The sequence below is a fragment of the Scyliorhinus torazame genome, chromosome 14 (genome assembly GCF_047496885.1).
Source record: "Scyliorhinus torazame isolate Kashiwa2021f chromosome 14, sScyTor2.1, whole genome shotgun sequence".
Lineage (NCBI taxonomy): Eukaryota > Metazoa > Chordata > Chondrichthyes > Carcharhiniformes > Scyliorhinidae > Scyliorhinus > Scyliorhinus torazame.
The window spans coordinates 121,719,598-121,736,058 of record NC_092720.1 but is presented as its reverse complement, the minus strand read 5'-3'; the positions used below and the strand labels follow the sequence as shown (position 1 = coordinate 121,736,058).

General features: G+C 45.9%; 1 protein-coding gene across 1 annotated transcript in view; it reads right to left on the bottom strand.

Moving 5' to 3' along the window:
* klhl30 (kelch-like family member 30) overlaps window positions 1-16,461 on the bottom strand; it is a 59,857-nt gene that overhangs the window by 13,729 nt on the left and 29,667 nt on the right. Inside the window, exons 3-7 of the mRNA XM_072474740.1 lie at window positions 11,531-11,693; window positions 8,212-8,298; window positions 6,871-7,026; window positions 5,731-5,919; window positions 4,261-4,406 (exon numbers count right to left, since the gene is read on the bottom strand). Of these exons, the coding sequence (XP_072330841.1) occupies window positions 4,261-4,406; window positions 5,731-5,919; window positions 6,871-7,026; window positions 8,212-8,298; window positions 11,531-11,693 (741 nt within the window). The remainder of the gene's footprint in view (window positions 1-4,260; window positions 4,407-5,730; window positions 5,920-6,870; window positions 7,027-8,211; window positions 8,299-11,530; window positions 11,694-16,461) is intronic.

The following is a 16,461-nucleotide window of genomic DNA, read 5'->3' as shown; positions in this document are numbered from 1 at the left end:
TTGAGTACATTCTGCACCTAAGCCACCCTCAGTGTTTTCTCCAAGTAAGGAACATGGAAGAGTATAGATTCATCAGCTGAGGGGGGCTGGGTAGCGGTGACAGAGGAGGGCAGGGGGTGGTGGGTGGGTCATGGTAGGTGGTAACCGGGACTTCCGGTGACGGCGGGAGGCAGCCGCACATTGGAAGGCTCCCGTTCGGGAACAGCATTTTCGCGGAGTAACGCCCAGTCCTAGGGCCAGCGACGGCAGTAAAAGTCGGGGGATAGCGCAAGGAGAAGAATGATGTCGAAAATCACCAAAGAAACGGCCGGGAAAAAAGCGGCTGAAAGTCCGTTGGAGAGGGGAAAGGTCACCGCGGGGTCAACAAAGAAAATGGAGGCTGGAGCACCAGGGGAGGCCGCAGTGCTTACGGCTGAAGAACTAACTAAGGTGATGGCTGCGGAATTCCAAAAGCAGTTGGCGCAGATTGAGAAATGTATGGAGATGGTGAGGAAGGAGATGAGGGAGGTTTTGAATGTGCTGGTGGAGGAGGCGGTTTCCCCGGTGAAGACAGCGGTGGCGAGCGCAGTGGCGGAGGTGCGAGAGCAAGGGGAGGTGCTGAAGGAAGTGGAGGAGATGGTATTGCAGCACGGTGATCAACTTGCCTCGATGGGGAAGGAGATGCGGAAGGTGATGGACACTAACAAGAATCTGAGAGGAAAAATGGAAGATCTGGAAAACAGATCCAGTCGACAGAATTTGAGGGTCATGGGGCTGCCCAAAGGAGTTGAAGGACCGAAGCCGACTGAGTATTTTGCCGCGATGCTGGCAAAACTACTGGGGGAGGGGGAGGACCCCTCCCGATATGAACTGGATCGGGCTCATCGGTCGTGGAGGCCTATACCAAAGGCGAGTGAGCCGCCAAGGGCAGTGACTCTGTGCTTCCGTAGGTACAGTGTGAAGGAGAAGGTCCTGAGCTGGGCCAAACAGAAGCGGGTGGTGCAGTGGGCTGGAGCTGGTAAACGTGTATACCAGGACTTTACGGTGGAGCTGGTGAAGAGGCGGGCTGCCTTCAACCGGGTGAAGAGGGCACTGTACATTGGCAAGGTGCAGTGTGGCATTGTATATCCAGCGAAGCTGAGGGTGACTTACAAGCTCAGGGACTTTTATTTTGGAACGGCGGAAGCAGCGGAGGAGTTTGCGAAGGCAGAAGGACTGTGGCAGAACTGACAAATTGAGGAATGGTCATGTGCCGATGTAACCTCATGACTGTATTTTCTTCTTTTTTTTTGTACCACTGCGCGCGGGTGTAGAGGTTAAAGGAGCCAATGTTGCATATATTTGGACAAGGGAAGGGACGGGACTTTCACTTGAAAGGAGGGCTCTTTGGGGTGTAGGTGGATATGCGGGGTTTGTGTGCTAAAAGGGGATCTTTGGGCTTTCCTAGGGCCGGGCAAGGGGGAAAGGGACCCGGGCGGGGGCCTCCACGCTGGCCGGTGTGTGCCGGCCAGTGAACGGGAGTGAGGTGGGGGGAGGGGCTGCGTCCATCGGAGCCTGACAGAACGGGGTCTGAGTGGTCTAGCCGGGGTGGAAAGTTGGGGGGAGGGAACCGAGGTTGGGAGAGGGAACCAAGATTGGGAGGAGGAGTTTTACAAGAGGCATTGGACGGGAGGAGCTGGAGACTTGGGGGGGGGGGGGTACAACTTTGTGGTATTATGTACGGTACTCTCTTAGAGGCTGGATGGCGTTGGTTGGGGGGGTGGCTGGGGGGGGGGGGTGGAGAGCCGTGTAGATTAAGGGTGACTACGGGTAATCCCTGATTCCTTTTTGTCATTTGTTTATGTAAACAGGCGGGTTGAGGTTTGGGTGTTGATGGGCGGATGGGATCATTGTTATTATGGGGATTGACATATCTTGTTGATTATTGTTTATTGTTGATGGGTGTAAATGTGGGAGAAAACGTGAAAAAGGAGGAGAATAAATTTTTTTTTAAAAAATGGTAGGTGGTTGATGCGCTAAGCGTCAAGAACCACAAAGACATGTGAGACTTTAACTCAGGCTTTAATATACTACATGGGAGGCTTACCCGACACAGACGACCCCAGACAGAATGGGGCCGGTCCCAGAAGAGGGTTCTTATACTAACTCCCGGGGGAGTGGCTAAGGCGGAGCTCTCCGTGGCCAGGTCGGGTTACCTACCAGTGACCGAACCTCTGCAGAGCTACAGTACAATACACAGTATGACAGGGCCATGTTACACACAACTATTATATACTATGTACAATGGTAGGGAAGTACAGTGGTGTATCACCACAGTGGTAACCAACATAGAGTTTTCTTGCCCATGTTTGACCTGATGCCATGAGATTCACTGGGATCCAGTGTCAATGTCGAGGGATTCCCAGTGCTATTCCCTCCTGACTGTATTCTACTGAGCCACCACCTCTGCTGAATCTGCCCTGTCGGTGGCACAGGGCATACCTAGGGATGGTGATGGTGGTGTCTGGGACATTGTATGTAAAGTATGATTCCATGAGCATGACTATATCAGGCTTTCCTAGTCTAGGAGACAGCTGTCCCAGATGTTGGTAAGGAGGACTTTGCAAGGTGGACAGGGCTGGGTTTGCCGTTGTCATTTCTGGTGCCTGCGTTGATGCCATTTCTTCTTTTTAGACTTTATAGCAACTGAGTGGCTTGCTAGGCCATTTCAGAGGGGTCAGTTAAGAGTCAGCCACATTGCTGTGGGTCTGGAGTCATATATAGGCCAGACCACGTAAGGGTGGCAGATGGGTTTTTATGACAATCGACGATGGTTTCATGAGCTGGAATTCTCTGGCCAATCGCTGGTGGCGGGATTCTCTGGTCCCACCGCCAGCAGCCCCCCGGTTTCCTGGCGGAGTGGGTGGATGCAATGGGAATAGCCATTGACAGCGGCAGGGGCAGAGAATCCCGCCATCGGTGAACGGTGGACTGCCGAGAAACGCGCAACTTCGAGGCCGGAGAATCGTCACCATGACCGAGACTAGCTTTTAACTCAAGGGTTAAATTCATTGAATTTAAATTCTACCTGCTGACGTGTCCCCAAGGCATTAGCCTGGGCCTATGGATTACTAGTCCAGTGATATTAGCACTGCACAGCCTCCTCAAATGTACCAATTGATCCAGTTATCTATTGACAATGCTGAATAATTGTTGCCCAAACCTGAAAAAAATAACAGCTCCAAGACAGATTGATTTATATGTAGGAATAATGAACAATTCCAATGCTTTTCTTCTGCCCTGTTTAAGCTCAACTAAAACCCTCCTACCTGTCTCCTAACCTTCACTAAATTCTGTTCACCCTGTTTTCACTGACCTCCACTGGTGTCTCAATTTTTAAACTATAATTTTTGTTTTTAAATCTCTCCATTGCCTTGGCCCTCCCCAACTCTGTAGTCTCCTCCAGCCTTGCATAACCCTCTGGATATATCTGCACTCTTCCAATTCTGGCCCCTTGAGCATCCCGATTTTAATCCTTCCACCATCGGCAGCCTTGACTTCAGCCATTTAGACTCCAAATTCTAGAATTCCCTCTCTGAACCTCCTCCTCTTTTAAGACTCTCCTTAAAACCTGCATTTCTGACCACAACTTTGATTACTGGTTCCTAATACCACCCCTTCCTAATATCTGTGGGTCAATGTTGAATTTTGTCTGATTGCGCTCACATATATTGGGATGATTTACTACGTTAAACATGCTTAAAAAAATACAAGTTGTCATGATTGAGCCACTAAAAGGAGGAATAGGGAACTATTTACTTGTATTTATGGGAGGTAAAGTAGAATTAACAAGTAAATCGCTTTGATGCACCAGTGCAGACATTCCTAATTACTGCTCGAAATTTCCATAGCGGTCATCCCAACCTCTCCGCATAACTCTTACTCATCAGATTACAATCATCACTAAGAGAGAAGTTTCTGCACACAAAGAGTTGTTCAATGGTTTTTGGCATGTGGAGTGACTCAGGTGAATCTGTTCCACCTGTTAAAGAATGAATAGATAAACTATTTGAGCATGGGACGATAAAGGGGCTCTGAGGAGAGAGCAGGGAATTCAGATTTGTTTTGGTTCGGCCTAGTAAAGGCCTGGCATAGACATAAGGATCTATAATACTTTGTCCTGTGTTGTAAATGTTTATGGTTTCTATTAAGTGTTCATGTAGAGCCATTGCTCAGTTAAGGGTCAGTGGAATGTGATGGGTAAGTTAAGAGTAATGTCAGTACCAGCTTCCCCACTCCTACCTTCTGCCACATGTTGGCCTCCGAATCATACGCGTAAACCTTCTTTGTGTTGTCTCCAATTAAATAAATCACTCCATCGACAGAGACGCAACGGGGAGCGGAGAGGTATTTGGGAATGAAGGGAGAGGCAATGACACTCCAGTGATCTGCAGAGACAAAGTGAAAAAGAGAAGAGGGTCAGAGAAAAGGATCTGCCATTCTGATCATCTGGATCTAAACTGTAAAAGTTTGAAGTGTGGTGTCAGATTGAACATTGTCTTGGAAGGAAGGTTAGGGGGCTGTGCCTTGATCTGTGAGCAACACAGAATAATGGGAGCACAACCTTGGTAACAGGGATGTAAGATGCTCGGTCCTGTACAAGAGAATACAGTTTAGTTGTACCCAACTGTAATAACCCTCACAAAACCCACAGGAATGATCCAATTGATCTCCCAATGGGGCTTGTGGAATCCGAGCTCCTCCGCTGAGAGCAGAGGCCTAGCAGCTTGTATTTTAAAACTGACCCGGATTGGGATCGGCCAGATCGGTAGTCTCGACTGGATCCTATGTGCTGTATGCTGCATTGCGGCATTTACTTTTGTTTGTCTAAATAAACCTTCATGATTTAACCCTCTCAGGACTCCTGAAGATATTATCCCAGCTTTACAGCATGGATTGTGAATCCAGCAATCAGACTGGCTGTCTTATTGGTATTTTGCTCTTAAATGCCTCAAGTGTATTGTGCAAACAGTAGTTCCCAATAAGCTTACACAATCTTGACACTAAATTAAAAACAATAACTTTAGAATAAGGTTCTGTTTCTCTGGCATATCCCACTTGGGTGCCAATACTCGCGTAGCCTTCAGCTTTGGTGCAGTCCATCGGCCACCAGGACAAGTGTGGAAATGGTGCTCCTTCATTTGCTCCTCTCTCTATGCTTCCTGGAGCACTGGTGAGAGACAAGGCAATATTGGGCACTTCTTTCCCAACTTATCCCTCCTCCAGGGTCTGATCTATGGGCAATAACCACTTTGTTAAATCAGTTCCGAACAAATTCATAGAGGAGTCAATACATTTGACATTGGCTTCCTGTGGGGCAGATGTCAATTCCTAAGTGAATGAGGGGAACAGCAAGAAGGCAAATCCTCAAGGGACAACAGAAAGAACGAAGTCTGAGAAACAGCATAAGAGAAACAGAGTGAGGTTTAAAAAAAGAAAAACTAGAGTAAAGGAAAGAAATGAGGGAAAGAGTGAGGAATGGGGTGGGGTAAGTGGAAGGGAAGAGCAATGGGAAAGGAAGCAAGGAAAGGAGAGAGAACAAATGGAGAAAGTAGGAATGGATAGGAAATGGCTTAAGTACAATGGTGCAGTATACATACAGATCAGATAAAGCAGCACATCATTAAATGGGGCGTTTTGGTTAACGACAGCCATGAATTGAAACTTGAACTGCAGTCTCCTTCCTTTCCTGTGAGTAAAGCTGGCACCTACCTATTACAGGATTGTAACACTGCAGAGTGAGAACATTGTACTTGGCTGCACACGAACCAATCACGTAGAGCTTTCCCACACATCCTGTGACAGTGAAGTTAGTGACGTACTTCACCGTGGGACCAATCAGGGCCCAGCTATCATTGTACGGGTCGTAATGTTCCACTTCCACAACATCTAAAGTGGTACCTGTAATTCAGAAAATGTCAGACTTTACTACAGGACAGCATGGCCTGCTCCCTTCTACTACATCAGGTCATTTTACATCCCTATCAAAGGCTGCAGTGGCTTCCTGCATTCCCTCTATTCTTTCCTCGCTCTCTTGTCAACTGAGGAATGATCACCACTTCCATCCTCTTATTTCCCACAGGCCACTTCTTATAATGTACATTCCAGGAACTTTTCTCGTATAGCGCAGGGGCCCCCAGCAGTTTGTGAAAACTGAGCTTGGCCAAATCTAACCGGAGTCACTTCTTTCACCTATGGTTACCCTGGACAGTATCTGCAATTGCCGTCAGTTTGAATTATAGTGGACAGATGGAGAAACTTGAGTTGCCTTTCCAAGGCTGAGCAGAGCTTCTGAATGGGATACCAATACTCAACCACCAATCATTTGGGGAATCTAAGAGCAGGAGTCCACAGTTTCAAAATAAGGAGTCCCCTACTTAAGACAGAGAGGAGGAGGAATTTCTTCTCTAAGAGGATCATTCGTTTTTGGCATTCTCTCCCCCAGCAAGTAGCGGAGACTACTGAATATTCAATGCCACATGCAAGGATGAACTGGGCAGACTTTTGATTGACAAGTGAGTCACGCGTTACTGGGGAACAGGCAGGAAAGTGGGTTAGGGCTACAGTCAGAGTTCCCTTGACCTTATCGAATGACAGAGCAGGCTCAAGGGGCCGAATGGCCAACACTTGCTCCTCTTTCTTGGGTTCTTTAAGCCTTTTGGAAATTGAACATCAACATTTCATTACCAGAAGAAACTTTGCTGACATAGAGAAACTAATTGATGCTCTGTGATGACCTAACTAGCACATCAAATGGGAAAGAAATCAGCTTGGCTGCAATGCTGCATTTAGAATCTGCACTCCACCCCATGACTTTGCACTAGATTCACACTTCAACATCTCGCCTGCTACCTCCGATGGCGTAGATTTCTCCATTTAATGCTGCCGTAGAATGGTTGGTTCTGGGTTTTAACATTGGAGCAATGGGCTTCCAGATCCCTTCTTTGGAATGGAACTTCCAGGCCTGGGTTGTCGACCATGTGTCCGTATTGCTGCCCCTGGATCCTCCTGGAAAGGCAAGATTGAAATGCTTGTCAAGTAATCTTGGAAAAACATTTCTTCAGGAAACTCACTGCCATGTATATTTTTTTAAACCTGAGCTTTTTATTGCTAATATGTAACATGTTTACTGGGAGAGGGAGGTGTCCAAGACAGAGATTATTAGCTGTGATGAGGTTGAATGATTGACAAGGGTACCTAAAGAATTTTCTACATCCAGATTCAGACAGCTTGGCCAGATTGTGTCGCAAACCCCCAGAGGCCATTTGCACGATCTAACCATTAGCCTATCCCAGATTCCCTTAGTACCTGCTTGCTGCTCTACTCATCATGCAGGATAACACAGGAAACGCTTCCTCAGCGCCGCAGTCCCAGTGCTAACCACTGCACCACACGCCACCCCGGATGAAAGTTATCTTTAAAATTACACCAGATATTCTGATTCTTGTCAAATTATTACTGAGAAAAATCAATGGAATCGCAAGGCCCTGATAGGATTGATCGGTGATGGGTAAAACTGGCATTAAATCCTACAATTAAATCCATTAAATCCTATTATTATTATTACAATAAGACACCATTCTCCTACATTGGGCTTGAAACAAAAAAATCTCCCGAGAGCCATTGAAGAAACGTGCTGAAAGCTGTGGAATGTTCTAGATTTGATTCACAGAGTTGGCTGATGGCAGCCAGGGAAGCAGGTGGGGAGGGGGGGGGGGGGGGGGGGGGGGGCATTGGAATTGCTCTGAGCATTAACATAATCGCATCGACCACCATTTAAGGTTAAAAAAAAAACTCCTCTTCGATCCGTTTTTGAATTGCCATTGAAAAGGAATGAAAGAATTGTATTCCTGCAACCCGTGGATGGTCTGTTCAGGCTCAGGGGGATGGTGGTTGCAAAATCCTTCCAGGGCATTGTTTGAAGCAATGGGCGGGATTTACCGACCAACCTGGTGCTGTGTGTTTTTCAGCGGCAGAGACGACTGCCAGCGGGGTTTACCGCCGCCTCGTTGCCAGGAAACCCCATTTACTGGTTGTCTGCATTAATTAGCTTCTGTAGTGACTGACAAAAAAAATAGAGTGACTACATTTGCTGTGAAACAACATGGGACATCCCGTGGATGTGGATGGTGATATACAAATGCAAATTCCTTCTTTCTTTCTCCTGAATCTTTCTGGTGGCAGATTTCTCACCAGTAACATAGACGTCATTGTTTAAGGCAGTGACTGAGAATCCCCACTTGTTGTGATCCGGGAAGTCTGGAAGAATGGACCAGTGCTCTGTGGAGACAAGGTAACACATTATCAGAACCACCATCATCGGCACCAACGAGGTTGCTGAAGATCGTTAATTCAAGTCAAGGGCAGCTCCCAGTCATTAGAATTAGAGTCACAGAAAGTTATAACATGGAAGAAGGCAATTTGGCCCATTGTGTCCATGTCGGCTGACAAGGAGCAATCCAACCTGATCCCACTTTCCAACTCTTCACATTTCTCAGCATCCTACTATTTATTGCGTATTTTCTTGTCTTGTTAGCCTTCCCCAAATGCATAACCTCACACTTTTCTGGATTGAACTCCATTTGCCACTGTTCCATCACCTGACTAGTCCACTGATATCTTCCTGCAGTCTACAGTGTTCCCCTTCTTTACTAGCACCAAAAAGGCCAACTTTTGGACAGTCTGCAAACTTCCTAATCATACCTCCTAGAATGGCTGAGAAACTGTTTGGTAATTGGCTCGAAGAGGTGGAACGATTAATTGCTCCTGACAAGTGCTCATTCAGGTACATTTTAAATGTGATGAGGGTTTCAGGCTTGACCACTCTTTCATGCAGTAGAGTTCCAGATCTCCACCCTCTGGGTGATTGTAGAAGTCAACTATTTCCTAACACACCTAATAGGTAAAAGATAGTTATTTAGGATAAATATTAAGCCCCAGTTTTACCCATTTTAAATTAAGGATTTCAACACTCTCATAACCTCAGGTCATCTCAAAACATACAGCTTACAAAACAGTATAACACAGCATAATTCACTTTACTACACAAAAGAACCTAATACATGCAAAAGCAGTAGAGATTAAAACAAACACTTTAACTGAACTAATGAATACATTTTTTCAAGACAGTGTCCAAGGACAGGGCATACTCTATAGCAACAGCATGGCAATGACACAGTAACATGAAGGCTCTATTGTTATAACAGCTAAGTCAGCAAAAGACCAGTTCAAACTGGTCTTGATAACAGCACAATATTGCATTCTTTAACATACACAAGTATGCAGACACGAAACAATTAGAACTAATGTTGCATATTAAAGAAGAACGGCTTGCCGTCAAATCAGATGTGTTTGAGTCTAATCCAAACCAATTAGGATTATATTGGGGTGTAATTAGATGGCTTAACACAGATATGAAACAGTACAGCTGTGAAGTTTCGTTCGGCCATTTTTAGCTGGAGCTGGAGCTGGAGCTGGACCATTAGCTGGATTTCTTTCTCTCTCTCTCTCTCTTTCCGGAATCAATCTATACTTTGACTGAACTATTTGCTGTCTTCATATTTCATTTTCAGACTTTAACTTCTAAAGTTATTGCGAGCTGTTTGCCTAAGCAAGAAGATCATTTCTGTGATTCTTTGAAAGCTTCAAATTGTCTATGAATTGCCTTTTAAATGACTTTCAATTGTAATCAATAGAAGACAAATAAACAATTCTTATTTGCACTGAGAAGTTTTAACTTAAATTTCTACTGAGTTCTAGTAATCGCAAAGTGCTGCTAGTTCCGCATGGTAGATCTATCAGTGATCCAAGTTTTCCCTCAAATCGCCCCTCGTCCTCCTACCTCTTACCCTAAATCTATGGCCCTGGGTTATGAAGGCTTCAATCCAGAGGAATCAGGTCTTCCCATCCATTCTGTCTCAACCCCCTCAATTTTATAGTTTCAATTAAGTTTCCCCTCAGCCTTCAATGTTCAAAAGAAAACAACTCCAACCTTCCCTGATAACTAAGGTTCTCCAGTTCTGTGTTACGAATCCTGGCGACCTTCCTAGCCCAAATAAATTATGAGATCAGTTGCTTGACTCCCACGAGAAATGCCTTTGGAGGAAGGCCGGGAGACACTGGAATAAAAATAGGAACCGTATCAAGATATTAATTTTCACCGATTGCACTCGGCCTGCAAGCAACAGGGGAAGGCTACCCCACCTCTGCAAGTACGTCTTGACCCTATCCACCAGGCTCATGAAGTTTAATTTATGGAGCAGGGCCCAATCCTGAGCCACCTGCACCGCAGATACCTGAAATGGGTGGCTGCCACCCGAAATGGCAACCCTCCCCTCACACCCAAGTTAGTCCCCTTTCCTGGTAGGGTGAAAACAGAAACATTTTATTTATTTTTTTATTTTTTATAAATTTAGAGTAGCCAATTATTTTTCTTTTGCCAATTAAGGGGCAATTTAGCATGTCCAAGCCACCTAAGCAGCACATCTTTGGGTTGTGGGGGTGAAACCCACGCAGACATGGGGAGAATGTGGACAGGGCCGGGATTCGAACCTGGGTCCTCTGCGCCACATGCCGCCCTGTGAAAACAGAAACATGAGGATTAATGCAGGTTACCTGAACCTTGACTGGGGACCCTTTTGCACTGCTCCCTGGTGACCTGAACACTTTTTGAATTGTTCACTCGATGGGTTTCTCAAAAGCACTTTAAAGAATTCCTCTAAAGAGATCAATTTTATTGATCTTTCGTTTTGCCTCTGAACCTTCAGTAAACAATGAGATTTTATGAGCTCATTCCAATCCTCAGAAAACACTAGCACAGTGGGCTAAACAGCTGGCTTGTATTGCAATTCCTGTACCGGCCTCCCCGAAGAGGCGCTGGAATGTGGCGACTAGGGGCTTTTCACAGTAACTTAATTGAAGCGTACTTGTGACAATAAGTTATTATTAAATTTAGCAAACTTACACACAGCCAGTTGATGTTTCATTGAAAACCCGATAGGCAGATTTGTAACCAGGGGAAAGGTGAGGATGAATCTTTTTACACAGTAAGTTGTTACGATCAGGAATGTATTTACTGAAAGGTTGGTGGATGCAGATTCAGGAGTAACTTTCCAGAGGGAATTGAATAGATGGCCTGAATTTTTAAGATAGTGGAGGTTCGGGCCCATGTGTTCAGGGAACACGTCCTCGTCCAGTCTGAGAGCCCTGCTACCATTTTATGTTCTAAAGAGCATTGATTGGCATAACGCTGGACTTCTGCCCCTCCGTCGGGAGAAAGGCCTGCCTTGGAGATCTTTTGGCTACCTTAGATCAGCTCATAAAAATGAAAGCCCGGTGTCCAGAACACAACACATTAGCTGACCTCAATGTTTGAACACACCATACTACATAGTTCAAATAGACTCCAAAATATACCAGAGGACCCAGTCCCAGTGACTAACACACACCACATGATAGCGTCCCATCTTCTCACACACTCTACATGGCCCATGTTCATCATAGTATAACTCACTGGTTCTGATGTTGTAGAATGCACCGTTTCTTGATAAGATCTGGTTATCGTCATCTTCATCATCAGAGTCGTCCATTGCCCGACCTCCAATGACCACCAGGACCTCCTGCAGTTTCTTGAGACCAGGGTCATGTCTTTGCCGAATCGTTTCTTCCGTCTCAGTCTTAAAGCAGAGCACAGGAAAAGTCAGGGATGAAAAACAAAGACAATTTCACTCACAGCAGGTTTTAAAGTTTGGAGAATTATCCCCTCACCTTTCTTAGAATCGTAGAATTATAGAATGACACAAAGAAAGGTAGGGAAGTATGTTGTAAAGAAGCCATATGGAGGTTGCAGAGAGATATTGACAGGTTGAGTGAGTGAGCAAAAATCTGGCAGATGGAGTTTGATGTGGGAAAATGTGAAGTTGTTCACTTTGGCAGGAAGAATTTTAAAAAACAGAGTATTAAACAGAGAATGACTGCAGATTTCCGAGGTGCAGAGGGATCCAGATGAACTTGTACGCTAAAAGGTTAGTATGCAGGTACAGCATATAATCATGAAAGCTAATGGAATGCTGATGCGTGATCAATTACACTCAAGATGAAGTGATTTCATAACTGAAGGCTTTAATCGACTAGAACTTGTTCCCCAGCAGCTTCGGTACAGGAAGTGAAGGCTGCTGGGACGGCACCGTTTCTTATACTCTGCCTGTCAGGGCGGAGCTACGTAACAACATCCAATGGTAAACTCCTGGGTTTAACCAATGGTCATCAGCTTCTTAGGTACCGCAATACCTGGTACTACCACAAATGCTATCCATTCTTATGACAGGAATTGAACATAAAAAATGTTATGCTTCAGTTATAAATGGCATTGGTGAGACTGCATTTCATATATTGTGTGCAGTTTCGGTCTCCTTATTTAAGGAAGGGTCTAAATACATTGGAGGTGATTCAGTGGAGGTTTACTAAATTGATACTCGGAATGAGTGGGTTATCTTATGAGGGTAGGTTGGACAGGCTGGGCTTGTTTCCACTGGAGTTTAGAAGAGTGAGGGGTGACTTGATTGAAGTACATAAGATCCTGAATGGTCTTGACAATTCCCGTACCAGCCTCCCCGAACAGGCGCCGGAATGTGGCGACTAGGGGCTTTTCACAGTAACTTCATTTGAAGCCTACTTGTGACAATAAGCGATTTTCATTTTCATTTCACAAGGAGGATGTGGAAAGAATGTTTCCTCTTGTGGGTGAGAACAGAACAACGGCCACTGATTTGAAATTAGGCGACACCCTGACTGAACAGGGATGAGGAGTGAGGAGAAATTATTTCTCTCAAAGAGTTGTGCAACTTTGGAATTCTCTTCCTCAGAAGGTGGTGGAGGCTCGGCCACTGTATATTTTGAAGGTGGGGGTAGATAGATTCTTATTAGGCAAGGGAATCAAAAGTTATGAGGAGTAGATGGGAATGTGGAACTCGAAGCACAAACAGATCAGCTATTATTGTACTGGATTGCTCGAGGGGCTGAATGACCTACTTTTGATGCTATTTCGTATGGCACAGAAATAAGCCACTTGGCCGATCGTGTTTCCGCCGGCCAAAAGATGACCTCCCCAGCCTAATCCCACTTTCCAGTATGTGGTTCAATGCCCTGCAGGCCAGGATACTTAAGGTGGGCAGCATGGTGGCATAGTGGTTAGCATTGCTGCCTACGGACCTGAGGACCCAGGTCCAAATCCCGGCCCTGGGTCACTGGCCATGTGGAGTTTGCACGTTCTCCCTGTGTCCACGTGGGTTTCGTCCCCACAATTCAAAAGATGTGCAGGATAGGTGGACTGGCCACGCTAAATTGCCCTTTAATTGGAAAAAACACAATTGGGTAATCTAAATTTTTTTAAAAATGATAGTTAAACTTAAGGTGCATATCCAGACATCTTTGAAATGAGTTGAGGGTCTCTGCCTCTACCATCCTTTCAGGCAGCGAGTTCCAGACTCCCAGAACCCTTTGACTGAAAATGTTTTCCTCACCTCTCTTCTGATCTTTCTACTAATAAGTAAATCTATGGCCCCAGCCACTGACCTCTCTGCTGAAGTAAATAGGCCCTACCCATCCACTTTATTTAGGCCCTTCCCAATTTTGTACATCTAAATCGAATCTCCCTTCAGCCTCCTCCAAGGAGAACACCCCACCCTTTCCAATTTTTCCTCATGGCTGCAATTTTCCAGTTGCCCCATCCTCGTAAATCTTCTCTGTACCCTCTCTAATGTAATTACGTCCTTTCAGTAATGAAGTGGCCAGAACTGCCCACAGTACTCAAGTTGCTGGTACACCCACAGTGCTGTTAGGGAGGGAGTTTCAGGATTTTGACGCGGCGATATTGAAGGAATGACAATATATAGTTCCAAATCAGGATGGTGTGTGGCTTGGGGTTGGGGGTTGGGAGGGGGGAGAGAGAGGAGGGGGGGTGACCCAAGGACCCAGGTGGCAGTGTTCCCATGCGTCTTCTGCCCTTGTCCTTCTTGATGACCATGGTTGTGGGTTTGGAAGATTCTGCCAAGGAGGCTTGGTTACTTCCTGTAGTGCACCTTGTAGATGGTACACACTGCTGCCATTGTATGTTGATGGTAAAGGGAGTGAATGTTTGTGAGTGGGGTGGCAATCAAGCTGGTTGCTTTGCCCTGGATGGCATGAAGCTTCTTGGGTGTTGTTGGAGCTGTGCTCATTCAGGCAAGTGGGGAGTATTCCATCATGTTGCTGAGTTGTGCCTTGTACGTGGTGTACAGGCTTCGGGGAGTCAGGAGGTGAGTTCCCCACCACAGGATTCCTAGCTTCTGACCTGCTCTTGTTTCCTCAGGATTTATATCACTAGCACAGTTCAGTTTCTGGTCAATCGTAACCTCAGGATGTTGACAATGGGGGATTCAACGATCGTAATGCCATTGAATGGCTTTTGGCACCGACTTGATTGGCACTTTATCCATTACCTTAAGCATTCACTCCTTCCATCACCGACACATGGTGGCAGTTTGTACCATAGACAAGATGCAACAACTTGCCAATTTGACAGTACCTTCCAAGCCCCCAAACCTCTACCACCTAAAAACAAGGGCACCCACCTCCACCTGCAAATCTCCCTCCAAGCAACACACCATCCTGACTTGGAACTATATCGCCGTTCCTTCACTGTCGCTGGGTCAAAATCCTGGATCTCCCTTCCCATCAGCATTGTGGGTGTACCTATGCCATACAAACTGCAGCAGTTCAAGAAGGTGGATCATCACCATCTTTTCTGGGACATTTAGGGGTGGGTAATAAATGCCGACCTTGCTAGTGACGCTCTCACATCACACAAAAAAATTAAAATGTGAAATTACGTTTATTAATTTTAAATGTATCAGTGAATGTTTGTGGATGGGCTCTGGACCAAGTGCTGGAAAATGGGATGAGAATAGATAGGTGCTTGATGGCTGGCACTGACACAATGGATTGAAGGGTCTTTCTGTGCTGTAAAGCTCGATGACTCTATGAAGCCATCTTTAAAACCTCATCAGAACAATAGAATGTTTTTGTGTATCTTCACACCCACACTGTTTTTTTGTCCTTTAAGGGATAGCAGGGGATGTGGTGGGAGAATCCCTGACACGGGCTGGTTTAGCACACTGGGCTAAATCGCTGGCTTTGAAAGCAGACCAAGGCAGGCCAGCAGCACGGTTTGATTCCCGTTCCAGCCTCCCCGAACAGGCGCCGGAATGTGGCGACTAGGGGCTTTTCGGCAATGCGATCTCCAACCAGCTGGTGCCGTCAGACATCGGTCATGTGACATCCGAATCTCGGCAGTTGGTACTAAGGCGTACAACAGGACAGTCACACATAGGGTAGTCCAGGAGAGTTCACAAAATTCAAGTAGTAACTTTGTCTGTATAGTATTCTGTTTGTTATCTTTCCATGTGTTGATCAATAAATCATCATTCTTATTAAGTCACCAGCAGTTCTGTGTGCATCATTGCAATGGCAAGGTCACAGAACACAACATGGTACCAGGTGTGTTGAACGTTTAAAGATAACAGTAGAAAAGACGAATAACGAAAAAGAGAAGATTCTTCCAATGACCTGGTGAATTACGGTCATTGGTGACTCAATGCAACAAACGGTGAAGTTCGAGATGGAAGGTTTAAAGCACCCCACCGGCTTCAAGTCTCGGGTAACATAGACGAAAACCGGCCTGTTTTCAAACAGCAATTGAAACTCTATGTCTCAGCCCTTGGCCTGCAGGCACAGGCTGACGAAAGGCTCATTGCTTTGCTGCTTATGGTGGCAGGTTCACAAGCAATCAAAATCTACAATACCTTTGCTTTTGATCACGTAGAGTAAAACAAGAGCTACGATGAGGTGATAAAGTACTTTGATCTGTATTGCTCTCCTAAAAAAATGAAACATTTGAAAGATATATTTTTCGCACACGTACCCAGAAACCAGGCAAGCAAATCTTTCGGCAGTTTTGTAACCGACTTGAGGCTGAAGGCCCAGAGCTGCAATTTAAGTGATCTAAAATCATCGATGATCCGCAACCATATAGTATTTGGCATATCGAATGATAAGCCCTGTGAGAGATTGTTACGGGAAGAAGACCTGAAATTGGAAAATGCGATTAAGATTTACCAAGCGAGTGAGTTGGCTGCACAGCAAATCAGTAAACTCTGTTTGAAACATTTTGGCGCTGATATGGAAAAAGACGTCAGCGCCGTCAGCACTGTGACACAGTTTAATTAGAAACTTGGGGCAGGATTCTCCGACCTCCCGCCAGATCGGAGAATCGCCGGGGGGGGCGGCGTGAATCCCGCCCCCGCCGGCTGCCAAATTCGGCTCCGGGGATTTGACGGGAGTGGGACTCAACATGCGCTGGTTGGCGGCCGCTGGCAGCAGCCCCCCCGGCGATTCTCCGGCCCGCGA